Consider the following 25,816-nt stretch of genomic DNA (forward strand, 5'->3'; position numbering starts at 1 on the left):
GGGCATGTTCATGTTTTGATACCAGTGAATGCTTGAACTATTTGTGCTTCTCTCTGCCTAGAAATGGTGCCAATGTGTTGTATCGGTGATGGCGGCAAGCACACACAACATTCCTTCAACTTAGGACATTTTGCTTTTTACTACACTCAAATGTGGCTGTTTTATTTTGAAATGTTTTGTTTGTCGGGCATTGTATAGCAATCCTTTTCACCCAGGTATGAATATTTTTTTTAGATATATATATGTGTATGTATACACACATATACATACAGTGGTGTTAAATGAGTGAGCACACCAACTTACATGGCCTAAACCTAATAAGTGGTTAATAACTGCAATCAAACGTTTGTGATAACTTGCAATGAGTCTCTTACAGTGCTTCAGAAGAAGTCTGGCCCACTCATCTTTGCACAATGGTCGTAATTCACCCACATTGGAGGCTTTTCCAGCACCAACCGCCTTTTTAAGGTTTCATGCCACAGCATCTCATTAGGATTTAGGTCAGGACTCTGACTAGGCCACTCCAAAGTCAGCCGGTCAGAGGTGGACTTGGTGGAACCCACGTTTGTTTTTATTGTTGTTGTTTTTTTTTATTCATTGGAGTCTCAAAGCTTTAGAAGTGGCTTTCTAACCTTTTCACACCACTGTATGTGTATATATACATAATATACTATATATTAGGGATGGGGCCCAATATCAGCATAAAAATGTGATATCGGTTGACATTTTTTTCCTCATCATGAAAACTGATATTAAAAGTTTTTAACAGTTCATTCCACCACAGGAGATATGACATGTGACACACATCGGTATCGGGAATTAAGAGTTTGACCATATCGGTTTTCAAAAATGCCAATATCGGGCATCCCTAATATATATACTATATATTTACGTATATAACACCAAAACAACACAATGTATATTTTTTAATGTGCAGGCAAAACGGGTCAACGTTATGTTTTCATCACAGACCCGCTGGGTTTGTTGCTATTGTCCGACTGTTTAATGCATTATTAGAAATAACATAAATACATTGTGTAAGAAAATTGACTTGTCTGTGCTTTTTTTTTTTTAAAAAAAAAACATGTTTCAAGCTTTCATGTAATTCTGCAATGAATTGACCTCTGACCTGAGGATTGATTGTGATGTTTTGAAAAAAAAAAAAAATGTTCTTTTATTGTAAGCTATCACCACCTGTCTTTTTTTGTCTTCTTATTTCAGCTGTGAGCTCAGCATCGAGGCCCTCGCTGGTTCACAAGCCGCTCTGCCAGACTCGGTCTCAGGGCTTCAGCTCCCAAAAGCCGCCAATAATCCACATGCTCATTTTTATTCCACGTCCCCTTCATGTCACCCCACCTGCCGGGGGCCTTTTATAAAAGAGCCGTGCCTCAGCCAGTCTGCACATTACGCCTCATCATCCCTCTGAATAACTGGTATGTACAATCATTCTCTCGCGTTTATACACACACATATGTTGATACAGTGTTTATTTTTAATTCACTGTTTGTTTGCTTACTGTGGTTGGGACATATTTCATCTTTTTGTGGTAGAGACCACTCGGATCTGTCAGGCTGTCCCAAACAGGCCTCACAGTGCTTATCTGCTTGATGTGTTAATGCTTGACCCCTTGCTCACACTGACTCAGAGAGTAATACTATGTTACATTTAATCCAGCTTTATGTTTACCATGCGTCTCTAACAGGCGCACACACTGCGAGCATGTGTTCATTAGGGTTGTGATGACTGAATTTTTTGGTATTTGATCCAAGAATTTCATTCACAACTGACTGAAATTGTCAGATTGTTAATTTTGGGAAGATTTGTTATCGCTATAATATTAAAGGGAACCTATTATGGTCTATAAATGTTGTTGTAATGTTGTATTATTGTGTTAAAAATGCCAAAGTTTCAGATAATGAGTGTTGAAAGATGTTTGGGATGGCTCTAAAAGCTCGGTTTCAGGGTTTTTTTTTTCCTAACACCGACTCACTGTGACAGTTGAGACGGTTAAAATCCAAGGAAATACAGCTGGAATAGGTGCGGATTCTGGAAGATCTAGGAAGCTTTCTGTGCGGGTTATTGTGTGTAGCTGCTATGTATACTGCAGTCCACGACTCAATACAAAGGGCCCAAAATGAGCCTAACAGGACCCCCTTTAAGGGGTAAATACTGAATAACTAGAATATTGCAAAAATATGATACACAAAAAAATACTGAATTGGCTGATTCACCGTTTTTAAAGCATATTTGTATTTTAAAAATATTTTTTTAAATTAACATAATATTTTCTTGAGTTTTTACCACATAAACTGAGCACTATAATATTTGTGAAGGCAAAATGAGGTTTTAGACCTCATTACACTGCTCAGGTGTTCCTCATATTGTGCATAACAATGGGGTGTTGTGTATCCGAGTGGTGCCCCTCAGGTGGGCCCCGATGCATGTAGATTAGATGGCAATAAGAGAGGCGGCTGGTGTTAATAGCTGGCAGTCAAATGCTCTAAGCCCTCCATCCCACGTCCTTTGGAGTAAATCAAATTAAACAGAAGAATGATTGGCCACATAATACCTCACTCTTATCCTGGGTGCCATGACTCAGCTGCGGCCTTTTCTATTCCGAGATCATTAACAACGAATGGCATTTGTTTTCATCTATTGTCTTTGAACAAAAGCTGTTTTTTTGCTGTTTTAGTGTCACAATGTCTGATTTTGAAGACCAGGGGTGAGTAATTGTTATTATTTACTGTAACAATTCACTTAGTAGTTCATTTAGTATGTGTTCTTCCCATTCTTTCTCATTGTCTCGTTGTCCTTTAACTTAAATAAAACTAAAATCATGCTGTTTGGTAACAGCAGAAAGGACACGCACCAGCAAATACAAATAGACGGTGTAGACCATGGGTCAGCAACCCACGGCTCCAGAGCCGCATGTGGCTCTTTGGCCTCGTTGTTGTGGCTCCCTTTTGCAAAGTATTTTTTTAACACCCGAAAATACGCATCTTTGTAATGAGTTGAGACAGATACCTTTCTCTTCTCTGCTTCTCTGGCTTACATTTATGCTTCACATGTGGCAGGAAACAGCAATTTCTTGTATTCTGCTATTAAAACTGGTCAAATTAAGAAATATTCAAACTTTCAAATTGTTTTTAAATTATGTTTTGCGGCTATTTTCCTTTAGTGAGCATGGGGTAAAATAGCTCTTTTGGTAGTAAAGGTTGCCGACCCCTGGTCTAACCGAATGTATTTTTCACACAAGAAATATTCAAACTTTCAATTTGTTTTTAAATTATGTTTTGTGGCTATTTTCCTTTAGTGAGCATAGGGGTAAAATAGCTCTTTTGATAGTAAAGGTTGCCGACCCCTGTTCTAACCAAATGTATTTTTCACGCAAGAAATATTCAAACTTTCAATTTGTTTTTAAATTATGTTTTGCGGCTATTTTCCTTTAGTGAGCATATGGGTAAAATAGCTCTTTTGGTAGTAAAGGTTGCCGACCCCTGGTCTAACCGAATTAATTTTTCACACAATAAATTTAAATAATTTAATAAATAAATTTCAATTTGTTTTTAAATTATGTTTTGTGGCGCCAGTCTATTTTCCTTTAGTGAGCGTGGGGGTAAAATGGCTCTTTTGATAGTAAAGGTTGCCGACCCCTGGTGTAGACATTGAAAGGGTGAAGGAAAATACATTTCTGGGGATCACAATAGATGAAAATATGAGCTGGAAACCTCATATTACAAATATACAACATAAGGTGGCCAGAAATATTTCAATATTGAACAAAGCAAAATCAGAAATCACTCCACACTCTTTATTGCTCTCTGGTTCTACCGTATCTTACTTATTGTGTGGAAATATGGGCTAATAACTATAAAAGCAATCTTCACTCGCTAAATGTACTGCAAAAAAGGCCAGTAAGGATAATTCATAATGCCGCCTACAGAGAACATACTAACTCCTTATTTCTAAAATGACAAATACTTCAACTTGCTGATATAGTTCATCTTCAAACAGCTAAAATAATGCATAAGGCTAAAAATAACCAATTAGCTAAAAATGTCATCCAATACTTCTCTACAAGAGAGGAGAAATATGAATTTTGAAACACTATATGTGACAAAAAATAAAAATTAACAAAATAAAGTAAAAAAAAAAACCTTAAACTATATTAGGAAAGCAGGAAGTGAACAAATGTAACAGTTACTGATTGTAAAAGTACCAGATGGAGGGGTAGGATTTAATAAGCTTTGCTTCTTCCTACTCCTTTTGGACATGTGGAACTGTGAACTGATTATGTGATGCATTCAATTGTAATCTGATGCATGTTCAAATGAAATAAAACCATTACCATTACCATTCTTTCCCATTGTAGAGTTCACCAGGAGGGTAAGGCACATCACTTTCATCAATCTGTGCTCTTTATTCAACATTTATTGAGCACCCTGACACTTTTTCACTCCTCAGATGACGATGAGGAACAAGAAGAAGGAGGTGAGAGCTTTTTAAAGACAAACAGGAAACCTGCAGTACATGTGTAGAATGAACCATATTGATTCATATACTTTGCTGTTGAAGGAGAACGACCCAAACACAAGTGAGTATGAGTATACCTACTACGCATCACAAATGATTATTGTGCTTTAACAGCACATGAACTCACCAGACTCTTATTTAGGTACACCTGCATGATATACAGAGATCAAGGAGTTTGCCTTTACAAAGTTCATTCATTCATTTTCTACCGCTTTTTCCTCATGAGGGTCGCAAGGGTGCTGGAGCCTATCCCAGCTGTCTTTGGGCGAGAGGCAGGGTACAGCCAGCCAATCACAGGGCACATATAGACAAACAACCATTCACACTCACATTCATACCTATGGACAATTTGGAGTCGCCAATTAACCTAGCATGTTTTTGGAATGCACCCCCCGCTGCTGAGGGTTGTGGGGGGTGCTGGAGCCTATCCCAGCTAGGGAGACCAGGGTTCAATTCCACCCTCGGCCATCTCTGTGTGGAGTTTGCATGTTCTCCCCGTGCATGCGTGGGTTTTCTCCGGGTACTCCGGTTTCCTCCCACATTCCAAAAACATGCTAGGTTAATTAGCCACTCCAAATTGTCCATAGGTATGAATGTGAGTGTGAATGGTTGTTTGTCTATATGTGCCCTGTGATTGGCTAGTGAGGCTGGTACCCCGCCTCTCAGCCAAAGACAGTTGGGATAGGCTCCAGCATACCCGTAACCTTAGTGAGCGGCATAGATGAATAAATGAATGAATGAATTTAAAAATGTAATAATTAGCAAAATTGTCTCAGGATTTATAATTTTAATAATATTTTCAAAACGTTTTGTTTTTCTGAAATATTAGGATATTTAGGATATTTCATTTCATTTCTACCGCTTTTTCCTCACGAGGGTCGCGGGGGTTGCTGGAGCCAATCCCAGCTGTCTTCAGGCAAGAGGCGGGGTACACCCTGGACTGGTCAGCCAGCCAATCACAGAGCACATATAGACAAACAACCATTCACACTCACATTCATACCTATGGACAATTTGGAGTCGCCAATTAACCTAGCATGTTTTTGGAATGTGGGAGGAAACCGAACGCATGCACGGGGAGAACATGCAAACTCCACACAGAGATGGCAGAGGATGGGATTGAACTCGGGTCTCCTAGCTGTGAGGCCTGCGCGCTAACCACTTGAACACCGTGCAGCCCTTAATAAAATGAATACATTTGAATAAAATTAGCATATTGATGAGTGATGATTGATGCTATTTTACAGGCCAGTGGTCACCCAACTTGCTCCCCCAAAAATCCCTGAAGGAGAGAGGGTTGATTTTGATGTATGTTTCCCTTTGTTTACTATACTGGTATTATAATATTAATAATAAAAGAAAGAGCTCATTTGTTGCTTTCCTTGACAGGATATCCACAGGAAGAGGATGGAGAAAGATCTTCTGGAGCTCCAAACCCTGATTGACGTCCACTTTGAGCAAAGGAAGAAAGAAGAGGAGGAGCTGATGGGTCTCAAATCGAGGATTGTAATCACTTTGCTTCCATAGAAGATGAAATTTGTGTGGACGACGGAGGATAAATCACTCATTCATTTTCCTCAGGAGAGTCGCCGGGCGGAAAGGGCTGAACAGCAGCGCGTGAGGGCCGAAAAGGAGCGGGACAGACAGACGAGGATCGCGGTGATGAACAGTGACGACCTGTGACACTCACCTACGGTACATTGTAACAACGATGTCTGCAGGAGGAGAGGCAGAGGAAGGAGGAGGAGGAGGCTAAGAAGAGGGCGGATGACGAGGCCAAGAAGAAGAAAGTGCTCTCCAACATGGGGGCTCACTTTGGCGGATTCCTGGCCAAGGTCAGTAGTACTGTAGTAGGCAGTAAAAGTACTCCTAAGTGTCTCCAATATGAATGTGTAGTAAAACACTTGCATGATGCAGGTAGAACAGAGGAAGGGCAAGAAGCAAACTGCCAGGGAGATCAAGAAGAAGACGCTTGCTGAGAGGAAGATGCCGCTCGCCATCGATAACCTGAGGGAAGACGACTTGAGGTCACTTTGAATATTATTAACTCGTTTTTTTAATTCTGACTTTTTTAACTTATGTGATTTTTATACACTCACTGGACACTCCATTTAGGTACATGCCTTTTGATTCATATTTTTTTGCCCCTCTCAAATACACTCTAATAATACACTGTACAGTATATAGAAAAGTTTACAGATACTCCGCTTTATTAGTTTTCACTAAGACATCTTTAGTTGTGTTTTTCCCATTCCCTATTCCTATAATCTAATTCTAGTCATAACCAGGCGTCCCAATCATTCATTCATTCATTCATTTTCTACCGCTTATCCTCACAAGGGTCGCGGGGGTGCTGGAGCCTATCCCAGCTGTCTTGGGGCGAGAGGCGGGGTACACCCTGGACTGGTGGCCAGCCAGCCAATCACAGGGCACATATAGACAAACAACCATTCACACTCACATTCATACCTATGGACAATTTGGAGTGGCCAATTAACCTAGCATGTTTTTGGAATGTGGGAGGAAACCGGAGTACCCGGAGAAAACCCACACATGCACGGGGAGAACATGCAAACTCCACACAGAGATGGCCGAGGGTGGAATTGAACCCTGGTCTCCCTAGCTGTGAGGCCTGCCCAAAGAAAATGTTACATTTATTAAAAAGGCAGCAGCCATACGGTTGTTAGTATTGGATCCTATGTTTCAGTCTTCAATTCTGTCATATTTTCTGTTTAGAAAAAGAGCCAGGGAGATGTGGGAGTGTATCTACCAGCTGGAGTCAGAGAAGTTTGAACTCTCTGAGAAAATGAAGAGGCAGAAGTATGAGGTAATTCCTTCACAGACCACATTTGACCAAATCACTGTCACATTTAATATATACTACGTATGTGAAGTATGCAGTATCTCACAAAAGAGAGCACACTGTTTAATCACAGTATATCTTCTCAAGGGACAATGCTAAATAAAAAATGTATTCCATTAAGTCAGGCATGCACATCATGTCATGTTGATACGGCAGACAGAAGCACAGTGTGTGTCCCCACACAGTCAGAGTGACTATAAGGTTATTCTAATTCCAACACCATATACAGGTACAGTGTTTGTCTCTTTCAGATCATAAAACAAATTTAGTCAATGATAACACAACTAAACATATGGTTGCAGAAGGTAATTAATATAATTACTATAAATTTTATTATTACTATTTTAATTACATTAATTACATTACTATTTATGTGATTTTAGTTACTATTTTAATTAATTTATTATTATTACTATTATTTTTATTATTAATTACTATTATTTTTATTATTAATTACTGTGATTTTTATTACCATTACTTTGAAAACTGATTATGCTTAGTTTTTACACTAAATCGAAAGTCTAACTCACGCTGTCATCTTACAAAGAACACTAAATTCATCACACACCGACTTAACCCTCAAAAAGTATAAGCGAGAAATATACAAACATGTACCAATAAGTTTAAAAAATAATAATCTTTTTGATACCCATATCAACAGATGTTCCCATAATGCATTGTGTCTGAACAACACTTTCATTGGGGCAGTGCAATGACATCAGCCTCCCTTTGGTGGACAGAGGCGGCATTACACCTCCATTCTTCCGTTTTCTATGCTGCTTATCCTCCAATCAATTGCTTTGCTCAAACAAAATGCATCATTTGATTATCTCATTGGTGGGTGGGTGTGTTTTGGGGTTTGGGTAATCAAAACACCCCACTGTCTGTTCTATTCCAGATCAACGTCCTCCTGAACAGAATCCAACACGCTCAAAAGTTGTGAGTCCATCTGCATGTGGTACTCAGGCGACACACCCACACGGACTTTATCCACTCAAAGATCTTCTCTTGTCTCAAAGCAAAAAAGGTCACGGTAAAGGGAAGGTTGGAGGACGCTGGAAGTGAGTCCACACCATCATGAAGGCTAAGGTCTCTGCAGTGTTGCACCACTGACATGAATAAATTGCGGTATTGCATGCAATTGCGCCGTTGTATTCGTCACTTGTGCTGTGAAATAGTATGTGACGTCATGTAAGGATATACTGGCTAAAATCATTAAATTCTATGCAATGTCCTTCTGTGGTGTGAAAACAGCATGGACGTCATCACTCTTTGCCTCACGACACGGTTGGAATCCAGCCTCCGTACACATGCTGGACACTCGTTCCGCAAAGCCCGCTTCTTGCTCTTTGTTCAGGTCCAAAATGTACCTGTGGTACAGAAGCAACTGTATTTTTGTGTGTTATCACTATAGTAACAAGCCTCCAAAAAAAACAAAAAAACCTTACTTGGCCAACTCGACAACAAGCAGAGCGTCTGGTGCTGCAATCTGCCAGATATTGGAGCCCAAATGGTGCGCACAGCTTTTAACAGAAGCATTTAACCGGGGAGGGCAGAGAAACAGGATGGTCAGTAGCATACAGCATCAGCTGGCTGAGACTCAAAATGTTGGGATGCAGAATTAACCCTTAGATGCATGAGTGACCGGACCCTACACTCTTCCATAAGTGGCTCAAAAATCACCCATACTAGAATCAACGCCTTTTTATGCCAATTTTGCCATTTTGGTTAGGAATAATCACTTGTATTATATTTAGGGGTTCATAAGTTGATAAGAATCAAAGGTTCCTATTGGATTCTATAGAAATGCATACGGGTCATTTTTGACCCAAAAAAATTGGTCAAAAAATTTTTGACCCACTTATGGAAGGTTGGGGTAGTAACACAAAAACTAAAATGTATAAAAGGTAAGTAAAAATGTGAATGGCATGATATCAAAAACATGTTTTTGAGGAATACTTGGAATATGAAATGATAAATTTTTTTCATTACGAAGATATTTCAAGAAAACAACCTGACTGGTTCATTTTTGACCCACTTATGGAAGGTTGGGGTAGTAACACAAAAACAAAAATGTCTTAAAATGTATAAAAGGTAAGTTAAAAATGTGAACGGCATGATATCAAAAACATGTTTTTTGAGGAATACCTGGAATATGAAATGATAACATTTTTTCATTACGAAGATATTTCAAGAAAACAACCTGACTGGTTCATTTTTGACCCACTTATGGAAGGTTGGGGTAGTAATACAAAAACAAAAATGTCTTAAAATGGCATGATATCAAAAACATGTTTTTTGAGGAATACCTGGAATATGAAATGATAACATTTTTTAATTATGAAGATATTTCAAGAAAACAACCTGACCAGGTCATAATTGACCCACTTATGGAAGGTTGGGGTAGTAACACAAAAAATTCTTAAAATGTATAAAAGGTAAGTTAAAAATGTGAACGGCATGATATCAAAAACATGTTTTTTGAGGAATACCTGGAATATGAAATGATAACATTTTTCATTACGAAGATATTTCAAGAAAACAACCTGACTGGTTCATTTTTGACCCACTTATGGAAGGTTGGGGTAGTAACACAAAAACAAAAATTTATTAAAATGTATAAAAGGTAAGTTAAAAAAATAATGGCATGATATCAAAAACATGTTTTCTGAGGAATACCTGGAATATGAAATGATAACATTTTTTAATTATGAAGATATTTCAAGAAAACAACCTGACCGGGTCATAATTGACCCACTTATGGAAGGTTGGGGTAGTAACACAAAAACAAAAAATTCTTAAAATGTATCAAAGGTAAGTTAAAAGATAATGGCATGATGTCAAAAACATGTTTTTTGAGGAATACCTGAATTATGAAATGATAATTTTTCATTACGAAGATATTTCAAGAAAACAACCTGAACAGGTCCTTTTTGACCCACTTATGGAAGGTTGGGGTAGTAACACAAAAACAAAAATGTCTTAAAATGGCATGATATCAAAAACATGTTTTTTAAGGAATACCTGGAATATGAAATGATAAAAAAAAATTCATTACAAAGATATTTCAAGAAAACAACCTGACCGGGTCATTTTTGACCCACTTATGCATCTAAGGGTTAAAGCAGATTATACTGTACTCTCCCTGGCCGTTTCATTAGGTACACACTACAAGAGCTGTGTCATAATGAAGTGTCCATTGGTGGGCGTTTATTTGTTGTGGTAGTCACCTTGTGGAAAAGTAGATGATGTCGAAGAAATGGGCATATTTCCCTTTTTTGGGCAGCTTCTGAAGGGAATCCAAAGGCAGGAAGTTGACAGAGACACGATTGAGATGCATCAGGTCTAAAAAAAAAAAATATGATAAAACACATTTGCTGATTAAAATGGCCTCAAGTGCTCATTGTCGTCATGTCTGAAGTCATACTATTGATGGGGACAGGTTTATGGTCATGACTTGGTGGTGGTGGTTCCTCGTCTGTGTTTGGCTGATGAGCAGCAGGACAATGTTGTCTCCTGGACAATGATTGGAAGAATTCCTGCACATTTGCAAAGGATATGTCCTGGGCTGTCTGTGTATACAAAGGAAATGACAAACACAGTATAACATGGCCATGAAATGATGCCATACGCCATTTTACCTTCATGTGTTGCCCGTTCTGCGTCTTCAGCAAGCTCTCGTCTTCGGTTTCGGTGCCAAAGGAGATGTACGGACCAGACACGATGTCCCCCCAGTAGCCTATCACAGCCACTCGGTTGCCTTTCTGGTTGAAAACGCGCGGAGACAGCAGGCTCGGGTTGGTTGATTGGTAGACACCCTCCCTTAGTTCAAAAGCCAGGCCGCACTCCCTCCACCGCACATACTGCTGCTTGTTAATGACGCTACACTGTGGACCACGTTGTGGAAAAGACAAATTGGTTGAAATATGGCATGAGTAACCTCCATGCATCGACCAGCCTACAAATCCTAGGGCATACGTCTTGTGTTGTGTTTTCATTCATGAAGATTTGGGGCTGGACTGCCAACCAGAATTACCTTTGGTAATGGTAATGGTAATGCTTTTATTTCATTTGAACATGCATCAGATTACAATTGAATGCATCACATAATCAGTTCACAGTTCCACATGTCCAAAAGGAGTAGGAAGAAGCAAAGCTTATTAAATCCTACCCCTCCATCCGGTACTTTTACAATCAGTAACTGTTACATTTGTTCACTTCCTGCTTTCCTAATATAATTTTTTTAATTTTTTTTTTTTTTTTAATTAAAAACATACTAATTTGACATAATTGTCACATACCGAAGTACGAGGTGATATGACCATACAAAGACATAATGGGTACCATAGTAACTGTCAATATAGTGATATATATATAGCACATCATGACTACCTACACCTCCATCTTGTACTTTTAGAATCAGTAACTGTAACACTTGTTCACTTCCTGCTTTCCTAATATAATTTATTTTTTTATTCTACTTAAGTTTATTTAATTTTTTTTATTTTATATTGTTTTATTATTTATTTTAAATGTTATTTTTATTATTTATTTATTTTTAATTATTTCAATTTTTTTATTTTTTGTCACTTACCGAAGTACGAGGTGATATGAGCATCCAATGCCATAATGGGTACCATAGTAAGTGTCAATATAGTGATATATATATAGCACATCATGACTGGTTCAAGACTCTTCATCCTTGTATTTAGCAAACATCAACTGCTTGTATTGTTTCTTGAATTGGCTCATCGTTGTGCATTGTTTGAGGGTCTTACTCAATCCATTCCATAGTTTGATTCCACATACTGAAATGCTATGGCTTTTTAACGTAGTCCTAGCATAGAAGTGTTTCAAATGTACTTCTTCCCTGAGATCATATTTCTCCTCTCTTGTAGAGAAGTATTGGATGACATTTTTAGCTAATTGGTTATTTTTAGCCTTATGCATTATTTTAGCTGTTTGAAGATGAACTATATCAGCAAGTTGAAGTATTTGTCATTTTAGAAATAAGGAGTTAGTATGTTCTCTGTAGGCGGCATTATGAATTATCCTTACTGACCTTTTTTGCAGTACATTTAGCGAGTGAAGATTGCTTTTATAGTTATTAGCCCATATTTCCACACAATAAGTAAGATATGGTAGAACCAGAGAGCAATAAAGAGTGTGGAGTGATTTCTGATTGAGAACAAATTTTGCTTTGTTCAATATTGAAATATTTCTGGCCACCTTATGTTGTATATTTGTAATATGAGGTTTCCAGCTCATATTTTCATCTATTGTGATCCCCAGAAATGTATTTTCCTTCACCCTTTCAATGTCTACACCGTCTATTTGTATTTGCTGGTATGCGTCCTTTCTGCTGTTACCAAACACCATGATTTTAGTTTTACTTAAGTTCAAGGACAACCTTTGACCTTTATACTTGAGGATGCATGGACCAGAAGACTCAACCACATTTAATCCAATGAATTCCGAGAGTGTCTAGGTGGCATAAATATAAGAATAAAATATGCAGTACCCCTTTGTCATGTAGCTTCATTGTGAGGTCCCAGTCAAAGCAACCCTTTTTGGAGTCGTAGCGTGTCCCAAGGTGCTGCCTCACTCTATAATCCCAGGCTTTGGATATGGAGATAGGAGTAGGTGATGCAGATGGCTGCATCCACGACTTAAAAATCCTCACCAGCTCATCTCGCTCCTTGAACTGCGACCATACAGCAGTTGGATAAGTTTTTGTAACTTGTAAAACTCTTAAGGACGCTGACGTGAGTACCTTGAGAAGAGATGTATCCAGGCAAGGATGCATCTCCGACTCCATTGTGTTGCTGATGTAGAGCGAGAGCTGCAAGGCTGCACGTTTCAAGGTGTCCTCCGTCTGACTGCGGATCATGCTGTTGCCAAACACCTCAAGGAACACCTCTGTCTTCTCTAAAGATGCATACTCACATTAAAATGACCACAGAGCTGAAACAAAGGCCAAATAAGCCTACCATTCAGACCCATCGTTTCCTGGGGAGTCAGTGCAACGTAGAGCAGCAGCATCTGTCTTGCCATCACCTCCATGCTGCTTTCAAACAGCCACACCTGCAATCAACATATATATGTATATGTCTGCTTCATTGTGTCACACTTTAAAAGGCATTAGAGACATTAAGAGTCTCACATGAAGGACATCATCTTCCTTCAGACTCGCAATAGTCTTCAGAATATGTCTCGGATCGCCACTTCCAACCAATAAAAGGTTGACTTCCCCTTCATGTCTCACTGGACCTGAAAACGGATCAGAGAATGCATGCTAACAGGACAAAAGTATTGAGACACCTAGCCAGTACACACACAGGAAGTAAAAATCTGTGGAGTTCTGGGAAGACTGTGTTGTGAGTATTTTTACATGATTATTTTGTATTGTTTTTATTCTTTTGTTAATTATAAATAAACACGAATATTGCTATTGCTATTGCTATCCAGCTATTGATGAAAATGTGCTAACCTGTATTGATGAGGTCTCGTGCAGGACTGAAGCCCCACCAGCTGACGCAGCCTGCCCCTTCTGATGGCCGCCCGGCGCTCATTCGGTCTCGTAAGGGCTTACACTCGATTTCAAATTCAGGTTAGTGGTAGTACAATTTCCGTGAACTCAACACCCACGGGAATTTTTTTTTGGAAAGCTGGACCAACTTGAGTTTAGCTATCGTTGCTACGCAACCGTGTGTTGTGAACAGGCGCCCTCTTCTGGTGCCATTTAGGGCCTGCAGCTAAAAGGACCCCGGCGGTGGTAACCCGGAAGTAAACAGATGGTTTTAAGTACGCCGTGACTAATTGACAGCAATCCATGATTTACAGTAAGCAGAACAGCGTCCAAGTTGTTTGATTTATACGTTATGTTATACGTTAAATGTCACAAATGATCACACTTCACACGCTTTGATGTACGTTTAATGATTTACAAAACGAAATCATGACATCAGCCCTTAATTGGACATTTTTTCTCTTACAGTAATGGCATTCCAGAAAATATATGATTAACATTTGCTTTCGTTAATATTAACTTAAAACATTATGAAAAAGGTTGAACCTCATTCAAGGTAAGTTACCATGGGAGATTTATTTGCTGTGTACTGTAACTGACACTAACACATTCTTAAATACTTCCATCTGAGCATATGTGAGCAAAATTACACACATTTGTTTCACTTAACAAGTAGGGGAAGAGAATGACAAATATAAAAACATCAGTATTTCACACACACACATAATTCAAAACACTGTATACCCCAATAAATGCATGGAAAGCACAACATTAAGGATGACACAAAAAAACCCCATAACATCTCTAATCTAGCGAGGTTTCGCTTTGACCGCTGCATCCACTTCCTCCTCTGGCAGCAAAGTGTGCCACTGGGCTACTGGACGTCTGGGATTAGCCAACATATCTGACCAGTGTCGCAGGCCCACACCCGTAGCTCCATAACCCATGAAGGTTTTACCGATAGGATCGTTGCTGCCGAGCTTGTCATAGTCGTACACTGTGATGACAACCTGTACTTTCTGAAAATACAACACAAATGAGCTTTTTGTATTACCAGTGCCTTTCACGAAGTAGCGATTAACCTACCTGTATCTGTTCAAAGGGGACGTCAAAGCTAAAACTCTCATTGAAGTAGGGATTGAGTGTGTTTTTCTTGACAGTAGTCTTTTTCTTTTTGATACGTTTTCCATTTTGCTGCAGGACAATCTTCACGTATGGATCTGGGAATAGAAGAAACCACCAACACAGGTTTAAGAACAACATTTGTGATTGTAAAATGCTTATGGCTAGGAACATGAAAAAGGCTCCCAAATGTCAACGATTAATACACTCGCAAGTGGAAAAATCAAAAGGGAACAACTGGAGGGAGTACATTTTTTAACCCTTTCATTCGAATTTTGCTCCTGAAAAAAGTCCTGAAATAAATTAATTACAAAACTCAACCTCAGCTATTTTGAGTAGATTTTACTCATTTTTTTAGTAAGTCAAATTATAACAATTTTCATTCATTCATTCATTTTCTACCGCTTTTCCTCACGAGGGTCGCAGGGGGTGCTGGAGCCTATCCCAGCTGTCTTTGGGCGAGAGGCGGGGTACACCCTGGACTGGTCGCCAGCCAATCACCGGGCACATATAGACAAACAACCATTCACACTCACATTCATACCTATGGACAATTTGGAGTGGCCAATTAACCTAGCATGTTTTTGGAATGTGGGAGGAAACCGGAGCACCCGGAGAAAACCCACACATGCACGGGGAGATGGCAGAGGGTGAATTTGAACCCTGGTCTCCTAACTTAAAACAATTTTAAATGTACTTAAATAAATTAAGCCTATCCCAACTGACTTTGGGCAAGAGGCAGGGTACACACTGGACTGGTCGCCAGTCAAGTGGTTAGCATGATGGCCACACAGTCAGGAGATCTGGGTTCAAATCTCTGCGTGCGGAGTTTGCATGTTGTCCCTGTGCATGGGTTTTCTCTGGGTGGCCAAGGACAAGTTTTGGGGATGGCAGGTTGTTCAGGTCTTTGTAGAACTTTGGTGGTTGACTTCCAAGAGTGATTATCATGAAGGATCGCAACATCACCTGACAAGCCGCCGACATCCATTTTCTTCAGATTCTTCGCTTCCATGATGTTCACTGTCAGTTTCCCAGCAGTGGGGACGTATCGCAAAGAGATGCAAATATCACCCAGTTTCTCCTGCTGAGAGAAACACATGTGAAAAAAACAAAACAACGCTTTCCAGTCTAATATCCGTAGAAGTCCTATGGACTGAAAGCAGGATGTACCTCCTCCTTTTCCGAGCTCTCCAAATCCTTCCATTGTTGAATTGGCTGACCTAAGTCAATGCTGTTCATGGGGATTTTGATATCGCCTATCATGTCGTGCTTGGAGAAACGATCAAAGTCAAACACCTGCAGCACCAAAGTCTTTCCTCCCAGCTCTGCGTATGGGATCTAGAAAAAGAGTCAAAGTGTAAAAGCCTGATTCACTTCTAGACTTAAAAACAACAAATACACAACAAGATATACCGTACAACCATACCTTAAAAATGAATGTCTCATTGAAAACCGGACACAAATTCTTGCGCTGGACCTTTGTTTCATACTTCTTCTTTTTGTCCGGCAGCAAAAAAACTTTGACGTAAGGATCTGAGGTGCCCCCCATGTCCATAGCAGCCAGATCCTGAGCCTGAAGGATTCCCACGATGAGCTTTGTGGTAAAGAACATCAGGTTAGTCATATGTAGAATTTGACTGTTTGGGCTTTGTGTGTTCCAGGAGAGGCACCTGGGAATCTGTGAAGTTATAATCCAAGGAGAATTCCAACCTCCCCAACTTCTCCTGCTCTTTCTCCTCTTCCTCCCCCTCCTTCTTCACCTCCCCTTCCTAAAAGGAGATACATCAGCACAGTGAGTACTCATCCTGCATCCTTCACCACATCCGCATTCGATTGTACCTTCTCTCCAGTTTCGCCTTCGCCCTCCTTTGCCACCCTGCGGCGCCCTGTCTTCCTCTCTCTCACTTTCTTGGGCTTTTTCTTCTTCCCAAAGCATTTTTTGAAAACACAAAAGATGAAGCACGCCACCAAAACCAGGACCACCACAATGATGGCTCCGACAGCCCACATGGGAACTACAATGAAAAAGAACCTCTGTTAATTTCATCCAAAGTCTCCTTTAGTGTTTTCAAATGGATTTACAGTAAATGTCTCATTTAAGATTGCATCGATAATCCGATGCACTTGCCATCCGTGTACCTTTTCTACGGCTCGACAGCAGAACCAATGCTTTAATCTGTGATATTGCTAAAACAAAATATGGTACATAATTCAGCATAATACAGCTAACAACATATCAACAATCAGGACATGCTACTGAACTACACCATTGATGGAAAGATGCAAAACAATAACTGCTGCCAACCTTTAGTATAGACAGTACATTAGTAATGGTAATGGTAATGGTAATGGTAATGGTAATGGTAATGGTAATGGTTTTATTTCATTTGAACATGCATCAGATTACAATTGAATGCATCACATAATCAGTTCACAGTTCCACATGTCCAAAAGGAGTAGGAAGAAGCAAAGCTTATTAAATCCTACCCCTCCATCTGGTACTTTTACAATCAGTAACTGTTACATTTGTTCACTTCCTGCTTTCCTAATATAGTTGAAGTTTTTTTCATTTTATTTATATTTATTTATTTTTATTTTTTTAAATATATTTTTATTATGTATTTTTTAAAATTATTGTTATTTTTTATTTTTTGTCACGTACCAAAGTACAAGGTAATATGAGCATCCAATGACATAATGGGTACCATAGTAAGTGTCAATATAGTGATATATATATATAGCACATCATGACTGGTTCAAGACTCTTCATCCTTGTATTTAGCAAACATCAACTACTTGTATTGTTTCTTGAATTGGCTCATCGTTGTGCATTGTTTGAGGGTCTTACTCAATCCATTCCATAGTTTGATTCCACATACTGAAATGCTATGGCTTTTTAACGTAGTCGTAGCATAGAAGTGTTTCAAATGTAGTTTTTCATATTACTCCTCTTTTGTAGAGTATTGGATGACAGTTTTAGCTAATTGGTTATTTTTAGCCTTATGCATAGTATACGTATATATACATGCATAATTTGAGTACATTCCAATGAGTTGGTTTTGTACTGTGCTTAACTTTGTGTATGATTTCCTAGTAAATCCTCGCAAGATGAAGGACATTATGCTCACTCACTGGGTAGATGTTGCAGTTCATTCATGAACTTGTCCTTCATGTGGTTGTAGTCATGTCCCGGGTGATGCTCGGAGTGGCCGTGGTGTTCTGTATGCTGATGCTCGTGGTGAACTTTCTCCGTCGCTTCCTCCGACTCTGGTTCCAGGGGCTCCGCAGCCCTTCGGGACCGGACCCCGCCACTAACCAGCCTCATGTCAGCTGACAAAAAAAACAAACAGTTATTTTACTGTGTTGTGCGTCACGTTGTTGGGCATCGCCGCGACAGATCGCACAGCTGCGTCCGTCCACCAGCGTAATCCCCGCGTCTGTGTTGCACTACACTAGAAGCATAGAACATCTCTAAGCTAGAAGCTCGACATGGCTGACCCTAATCCCTCTTGTTTGCCCTCCCCACTGCAACCCATGCTTTTCTCTCCACCGTTTGGCCCTCTTACTTTTGTACTCATACTGTCACTGCACGTAACTGGATTTAACTCTACAATATTAATCCAGACGCTGGGTCCCTGAAAGCTTAGATAAAAAGGAGTCGGCTTCCTCCATCATTTAGCAACATGAACTATATGGAAATTCTGCCTTTAGAACGGAGTTTATTGTGATACTATGTTTGTTATTGTGGTTGTAGCGTGCAGTGTGGCTTTAAAATATTAGACAATATAATATATATAATGCATAATGCACTCTGTGCCAATAAAAATGGAGTATAGTCATAGTAACTCTTTAACAGCCAAATGTATCACTGTGATTGGTCAATGTATTTCAGCTGCTATGACCACCTGGAACGCACTTTTCCGAATACTGGATGAAGCTACTGGTAGGTGAAATTAATTCCAAGCATCATTTTGTTAGTTCAACTGAAATGGAATCAAACAATCACAACAACAACACAAATCCATCTTACCTGCAGATATGTTGCTATTATTCCCTCACTACGGTGACAGTTGTGTTTTCCGAATTTGGTGCTCACACAGCCATCATTCCCGCAATACAACTGTTCCCATCAAAGCTAAAGCGTCGGCAAATCATTGGAGCAGCGTTGAGACTTAATCCTACACCCCACCCACCTCCCCCCCTTGTGATATTCGAATGCTGACAACACATCTGTTGCGTTGAACGTGAACACTCTCCTATCGTTTTACCAAGCTCGGTCACACTTTCTGAACAAAAGGTGGAAAAGTGATGACCTCCTGCGGTCAGTCTACTATCAATCTAATGACTTTCACTCGGAATGGGATACGGCGACGCTTGCTTTGCAGCGTAACTGTACATATGTTGCATTTGTTAGACTGCGGTGGGTGTGGTAATCCACAGGCATGCTGCCATGTGTTTGCACCGCCACATCTGGACATCTCTGGGGCGACAGTCCAACATGCAACAGCCTTTTCTAGTAAGTAGTTTACAGCCAACATGGCGGGAATAAACAAATGGATGCTGCCAATGAGAGAAATGGATTAAGAACTAAATGCTGGTTAACACCAACGGGCGTCATTCTCCTTCAGGAGTTTAGGTAGACAGCAGGTTTAGTGGTTCCATTTATTAGAGCAAGTCTTCAGCAAAACAGCCCCAGACCATTCATTACACTACCACCACCATGTTTTACTGTTGCTATGATCTTTTATGCCAGATTTAATTGGACACACACCTTGCAAAAAGTTGAACATTTGTCTCGTCAGAGTATTTCGCAAAGGTCTTGGGGATCATCAAGATGTTTTCTGGCAAAATCGAAATTAGCCATACCCTGGGATCACACTGAATCCAAGGCGGCTCTGGTCCTGATCCAGTCCTGTGACCCTAAACGGATTCTTTCCGTTGTGCTGTACATCCACCGGAACTGGAGCTGCACCAGTTTCAGTGTGATCCCTGCTGTAGTATTCTTTTTGTTCAGCAGTGCCTCGGAATTCTGCCATACAAGGTGTGCCAGTGTCAAGAGTCATGAATACTGACCTTAACTGAGGCAAATGAAGCCTGCAGTTCTTTGGATGTTGTTGTGGGGTCTTTTGTGACCTCTTGGATGGGCCGTCACTTCGCTTTGGGGGTAATTTTGTTTGGCCACCGTTCCATGTTTTCACCATTTGTGGATGATGCCTCTCACTGTGGTTTGCTGGAGTCCCAAAGCTTTAGAAGTGGCTTTACAACCTTTTCCAGACTGATAAACCTCAATTAGGCTGCACATAAACATTGTTGCAAAAAATGATTGCATTCATATACATAACACAATTCGGTTAAAGTCAGATGGGTCACATTTTTTTTCAACATTTATTATTTTCATAACGCACTCTTGCAACTCAGTACATGTATGAGTACATGTATGGAAAACAAAAACTGCAACGTTTACATTACTATTATTGTACTTATTCTGCAATACGTACTTTAAAAAAATCTTCCATCTTCTTCTGCTTCCTCTTTTCACCTTTTAACACAAACGATTCAATATTGTTTAACATTTCTAAACAATCTGATGCATTTTCTCTCGAGTCTAAGTAACCTCGTAATTCCATAACACTTTGCAACGCTTGTGTCTTCGTTGGAATAGGTGTGTATGCTATGTCAGTTGGTTCTTCTGTTGCAGGCATGTGTTTGGCCAGCTATGTGGGGCGGGTTGAGCATGACCTGTGAACCAGGAAGTGCGGGAATCGGTGTGTGTGCTGTGCTCTGGTGGTGGAAGTGTGAAAAATCAAGTTGACTGGAAGCAGCCGTTCGCCGTGTTCTTTTTTGGTATTGAAATCCTTAAGCAAAGATTGATTTAAGCTGCTTTTGTATCGATATAAGCAGACCAAATTGGCTGGCGGGAGATGAAAAGGGCATCGTAGTAACCGGATTATCATAATAACCGGGTATCGTACTAACGGAACTATTTATATCATAAAAGACTAGAAATTTGCCGGGAAATGAAAATAGTATCGTAATAAGTAGTAATTCGTTATAACCGATATCGATATAACGAGACTTTACTGTATTTACATTTGATTTAAAAAAAGATGTATGTTGGCCTCAGACGCCTATTACTCTCTGCATTTGAATATAAACACTTATATTAACACTTATACATGTGAAAATATGATAGATCACCCATCACTCATCATAGTTTGTTCTTTGCTCAAGAAGTGGAAGTGAAAGCACACTTTCAGTGTATGGCAGCAAGACATGCGTGTGCATCATTTCGGGTGTGTGCGCACACTGGATCATTAGATTACAACGGGTGGTTGTGCTGCACAAGTCACATCCTTGTTATCTTTCCTGAAACAGGTCTTTTTTTTTTACCCACAGGCTATGTGCTGCTTGCTTAAATGTTAAACTTTAAGCTACCGTCCGATAGTGACTAAGCAAAGTCCTGTTGATATCGTCACAGTGTGCTATAGGTGTACACATGACATAATGAAATGTCACATGACAGCATGTGTGGAGGTTAGTAGATAGAAGAAAATGCAATCAAAAGTGAGGTGCTCGCATAGTCTTGGTTTATTCAAAGTGTAGCCCAACAGGAATGTAAGAAATAGTGTCGAATCCATACATAAGGTAGTAGGAAAATACTACTTGAGCACCATAGCTATGAGGCGTTGAGGTATGCTAGGGTAGTTGGTTTTCCTGTATTACAAAATTAGCTTTCACCATAAAAATATGCATAATGCTGGTCTTCACAGTGTGTGTTTATCAAACAGGTATTCTCCCATGGGACCGTGGGTCTCGGACGCAGTGATGCGGGTCAGGCTGCCGATGTAGTCTCCCAGCTTCTTGATGGTGTCGTGGCTGTCGTTGAGGAAGTGTTGCTCGAGGAAGTCGCAAAGCTACGATAAACAAGTAACGATGAGAATTCTATCCACTTGTTTTCTGTATGACTGTACCGTACGGCAGACCTACATGGGGATCAGTATGGGTGCCTGCCTTGCGGTGTACATCCAGGATACACGAGTTCATGGCCTTCTGGTAGTCCAGGGAGAAAGACATGGCATCCAGACCACCTCTCCAATCTTCCCTACTTGGTTTCTGCACAAGACATTTTTAAGTTGAATGAGGAAAAAGCGGTAGAAAATGAATGAATGAATGATTTTAAAATCAAAGTATATACAGTATTTTAATGAGAAAAAGTCAGATTTACAGAAATAGTCTGCAGCAAAATACGACCCCCTCTCATATTCTGATATTCCAGCAGCTTTTCAGCTTGTTCTCTCTCTTTCCCAGAGAGCTCCAGGAAAAAACTAGAGAATTTCTTCAGGGCAACATCATCCCTGTCAAAATACATGCCCTGTAGAAAACAAACCAACTATTTAATTATAAATGACAAGTAGTAATATAATAATACAAGCAAGTAGAACAGGTGGACACAAGGTTACCAGGGAAAGGTAGGTGTAGGATGCATTCAGTTTGAGGTTGACGAGCTTGTTGATGTCTCCTTCACATTCGGAGTTGAGGTTTTGCTTCACTACAGACTGCATTTCTAAAATAAAGAAAAACGCCGCAATCAAAACCAAATAACGTTGCATTTCTTAGTTAATTCAATACCAGTCATGTCGAGTAATACATTAGCATTTAATACAAATTTGAACAACATGCACATGAGGTCAGTCGTGACAAGGTTAGCTGTTGTATACAAAGCTAGCACAATACTAGCGAAATGTTACCTGACAAACAATTGTAATTGGCGTGGCTCCGGTTCACGTTCACCTGTGTATGGCGTCGCCCACTTTGCGTGTGTGTGTGAAAAGCGAGGCTTTCTCAGCCTTTTAAAACACCACAAAAGGGGGAAAAAAAACAGCTAGCCCTGAGTGGCTAGCATTGGCTAGTTACCTTAGTTGTTGGTGTGTGTGTACTGCCACCTGTCTTATTGGGGGTCTCATTACAGCCAATCCACCTTATTTATGTATATAGCACATTTTATAAACAGAGTTTCCAAAGTGCTGCACAGACTAGTAAAATAAAAAGTAAAAATAAAATACAAATTTAAATAAGAAATGAAATATTAAAAATAAGCAAAGCAATAAAAGTATAAAAAATAAAGCCAATTAAAATAAAAAGAAAGAACTAAAAGATACAGGACCATAAGACTCACTCGGTGTTAAAAGCCAGAGAATAAAAGTGGGTTTTAAGATGAGACTTAAAGCTTTCGATGTTAGGGGCCTTTTTTACTTGGGAGGGGAGAGAGTTCCCCCTGGTCTCCCCTGGTCTTAAGTCTCGTCTTAGGCACCACAAGTTGGAGCTGGCCCTCGTACCTCAGTGACCGGCCTCCATGATCAGTCCATGTTGGATAAACCTGATCCTCTTTAGATAATATTATGTATATATTAACTGTGTATATAATATTAAAACAGAAATAATAAATAAATGGCTGTTAATGAATAAAAAAATTGCCTCCACCAAAAAAGACAATAAAAAATACATATATTTTATTTAATAATAATGAGGACAAGCAGTTTATAAAATAGCCACAAAATAATATCATAAGAAACATAGTTGTTGACATAACAGCATCCTTAAAGGATACAACGCACTGCTGCTTTGTAGTAGTACTGAAAGTACTGAAAGTATTGTTCATGGTTTGTATTCCCAGTTCCTCATAGATCACCATTGTAAGGAAGCTATAATAACCATATCAAGGAATTCACTAAGGGTTTTCAGAGCAGACTTCTGTATTTTGTATTTGGTCAATTAATAACAAATATGGGCCACGCGGTGGACTAGTGTTTAGGATGTTGGCGTCACAGTCAGGAGATCGCTAACATCTGTGTGTGGAGTTTGCATGTTCTCCCTGTGCGTGCGTGGATTCTCTTCGGGTACACCGACTTCCTGCTACATTCCACGAATATGGATGTCAGATTGATTGGAGATCCTACATTGTCCATAGGTGTGAATAGTTGTTTTTCTATTTGTGCCTGGTGCAGACAACTGGGATAGGCTCCAGCATAACCACGATTCTAAAATGTTGTGAAAATGATTTCCTCAATTTCACTCATAAAGTTGCAACGCAAATGCAACAGCCTTCATAATGAATGATGTTGACAGTGTAGTACATGTGTTCCCAAGGAAGTGGCACACGGAGCAAAGGTCTGAGAGTTGTAAAAAGGGCAGAAGCAGAAGCAGAGCCTTGCAAACATAACATGCAGACCAGAGGTTACCAGAGGAGGGCGCGGTTAAGAATTACATTCAAAGTCAACACTTGTGAGATGAAGTTAATGCTGACACTTTCTAACCCGCCATAATTGTTGTTATTTTTGTCAATACATCCATTACGACGCTCGGGGACTGTAAACTCAAAGAAGTCATTTTAAAAATGACGATTAAAATCACTTCTCGTCACCTGTTGATGTGTGTCTACCTGAGTCGGCTTTGGGTAAGTTTGATGATCACACGGTGTATTGTTGTTTACATTACATTACACCGTGTCAAAATGTTGCATTTGAGGTCGGCGAGGGACTTTGGTGAGGCTGACATATAAGTTATTTCATTTTTAGTTTATTTTAAGCATCAGTAACAGAAATGATACCATGAATGAGGAAGTGACAGTGACATACGGTAAATTAACAATATGCTCTTTTCTGTTTTATATAGTATTTGTAAACTATACGTACTATACTTTACCTTTAGTAATTTCACAACATTAGGTACACCTGCACCATCAAATTACAAGATGTGATTGACAGGGACAAAATATTAGAAATTGCTCTCAGTATATACAGTACACCAATGCGAGCTGCAGCGACAAACAGGGTCATAATTTGCTCATAATGTCAGAATACATGTTGGAAATAATGTTTTCTCCTCAATAAACCACAGCTCCCCAATGCAGGCAGCAGTTATTCAGCCCTACACAATGATGCTACCACCAGTATTTTAGTACTCACTTGTATTACTAGCTATTTAGCAATGGCAGTGTGTTGTCATTTTCATTCATTCATTCATTTTCAACCTCTTATTTCACTGCTGTGTTATTGTGCAATGACAAAGAAAGTTTATGTCTTATCCTCACGAGGGTCGCGGGGGGGTGTGCTGGAGCCTATCCCAGCTGTCTTGGGACGAGAGGCAGGGTACACCCTGGACTGGTGGCCAGCCAATCACAGGGCGCATATAGACAAACAACCATTCACACTCACATTCATACCTATGGACAATTTGGAGTCGCCAATTAACCTAGCATGTTTTTGGAATGTGGGAGGAAACCCACGCATGCACGGGGAGAACATGCAAACTCCACACAGAATTGGAATTGAATTGGAATTGAACTCGAGTCTCCTATCTGTGAGGTCTGCGCTTTAACCACTCGACCGCCGTGCAGCCCTTGTCATTTTCATTGAATAGTAAGTCTATTTGCTATCATTGACTCTGAACTGGTCGAGTGGTTAGACCTCACAGCTTGGAGACCAGGGTTCAATTCCACCCTCAGCCATCTCTGTGTGGAGTTTGCATGTTCTCCCCGTGCATGCGTGGGTACTCCGATTCCCTCCCACATTCCAAAAACATGCTAGGTTAATTGGTGACTCCAAATTGAATATGAATGGTATGAATGTGAGTGTGAATGGTTGTTTGTCTATATGTGCCTTGTGATTGGCTGGCCACCAGTCCAGGGTGTACCCCACCTCTTGTCTGAAGACAGCTGGGATAGGCTCCAGCACCCCCGCAACCCTTGTGAGGATAAGCGATAGACAATG

At 39.9% G+C, this 25,816-nt stretch overlaps 4 protein-coding genes across 8 annotated transcripts; 1 reads left to right on the plus strand and 3 right to left on the minus strand.

The window, feature by feature from the left end:
• The first annotated feature begins 89 nt into the window (after positions 1 to 89).
• Positions 90 to 8,657, plus strand: LOC131109418 (troponin T, slow skeletal muscle-like). Of its 2 annotated transcripts, XM_078788732.1 has the most exons (12): positions 90 to 1,433; positions 2,693 to 2,722; positions 4,373 to 4,491; positions 4,576 to 4,594; positions 5,781 to 5,841; positions 5,923 to 6,039; positions 6,115 to 6,192; positions 6,255 to 6,368; positions 6,451 to 6,560; positions 7,270 to 7,360; positions 8,295 to 8,335; positions 8,416 to 8,657. In XM_078788732.1, the coding sequence occupies exons 1-12, from the start codon at positions 1,345 to 1,347 to the stop codon at positions 8,459 to 8,461; spliced, it is 915 nt and encodes a 304-aa protein (XP_078644858.1). In that variant the 5' UTR covers positions 90 to 1,344; the 3' UTR covers positions 8,462 to 8,657. The 2 variants fall into 2 exon arrangements, with proteins under 2 accessions (XP_078644858.1, XP_078644859.1); XM_078788733.1 differs by lacking the exons at positions 90 to 1,433; positions 2,693 to 2,722 and having other exon boundaries at positions 4,378 to 4,386; positions 4,465 to 4,491; positions 8,416 to 8,656.
• Positions 7,818 to 14,199, minus strand: dnaaf3l (dynein axonemal assembly factor 3 like). Its single transcript, XM_058061376.2, has 10 exons — positions 13,887 to 14,199; positions 13,560 to 13,666; positions 13,387 to 13,480; positions 13,170 to 13,324; positions 12,918 to 13,100; positions 11,038 to 11,283; positions 10,824 to 10,968; positions 10,627 to 10,741; positions 8,845 to 8,919; positions 7,818 to 8,766 (listed from the first exon to the last, which is right to left on the minus strand). Exons 1-10 carry the CDS (start codon positions 13,966 to 13,968, stop codon positions 8,619 to 8,621), a joined length of 1,350 nt encoding a protein of 449 aa, XP_057917359.2. The 5' UTR covers positions 13,969 to 14,199; the 3' UTR covers positions 7,818 to 8,618.
• A 102-nt stretch (positions 14,200 to 14,301) lies between these two features.
• On the minus strand, positions 14,302 to 19,244 carry syt5b (synaptotagmin Vb). 2 transcript variants are annotated; one of them, XM_058061377.2, is made up of 9 exons: positions 19,078 to 19,244; positions 18,180 to 18,377; positions 16,887 to 17,062; positions 16,718 to 16,816; positions 16,474 to 16,641; positions 16,218 to 16,385; positions 16,014 to 16,131; positions 15,012 to 15,145; positions 14,302 to 14,944 (listed from the first exon to the last, which is right to left on the minus strand). In XM_058061377.2, exons 2-9 carry the CDS (start codon positions 18,370 to 18,372, stop codon positions 14,735 to 14,737), a joined length of 1,266 nt encoding a protein of 421 aa, XP_057917360.2. In that variant the 5' UTR covers positions 18,373 to 18,377; positions 19,078 to 19,244; the 3' UTR covers positions 14,302 to 14,734. The 2 variants fall into 2 exon arrangements, with proteins under 2 accessions (XP_057917360.2, XP_057917361.2); XM_058061378.2 differs by having other exon boundaries at positions 14,303 to 14,944; positions 16,014 to 16,128.
• Positions 19,245 to 21,617: 2,373 nt separating this feature from the next.
• Positions 21,618 to 22,997, minus strand: LOC131109732 (ferritin, lower subunit). Of its 3 annotated transcripts, none has more exons than XM_058062011.2 (5): positions 22,962 to 22,997; positions 22,508 to 22,611; positions 22,273 to 22,419; positions 22,035 to 22,160; positions 21,618 to 21,961 (listed from the first exon to the last, which is right to left on the minus strand). In XM_058062011.2, exons 2-5 carry the CDS (start codon positions 22,607 to 22,609, stop codon positions 21,812 to 21,814), a joined length of 525 nt encoding a protein of 174 aa, XP_057917994.2. In that variant the 5' UTR covers positions 22,610 to 22,611; positions 22,962 to 22,997; the 3' UTR covers positions 21,618 to 21,811. The 3 variants fall into 3 exon arrangements, with proteins under 3 accessions (XP_057917994.2, XP_057917993.2, XP_057917992.2); XM_058062010.2 differs by having other exon boundaries at positions 22,839 to 22,994; XM_058062009.2 differs by having other exon boundaries at positions 22,796 to 22,990.
• Between the last annotated feature and the right edge of the window lie 2,819 nt (positions 22,998 to 25,816).

Source organism: Doryrhamphus excisus, unplaced genomic scaffold (genome assembly GCF_037039965.1).
Source record: "Doryrhamphus excisus strain RoL-2023G ecotype Guam unplaced genomic scaffold, RoL_Dexc_Guam_v1.1 HiC_scaffold_24, whole genome shotgun sequence".
In the NCBI taxonomy this organism is placed as follows: Eukaryota; Metazoa; Chordata; class Actinopteri; order Syngnathiformes; family Syngnathidae; genus Doryrhamphus; species Doryrhamphus excisus.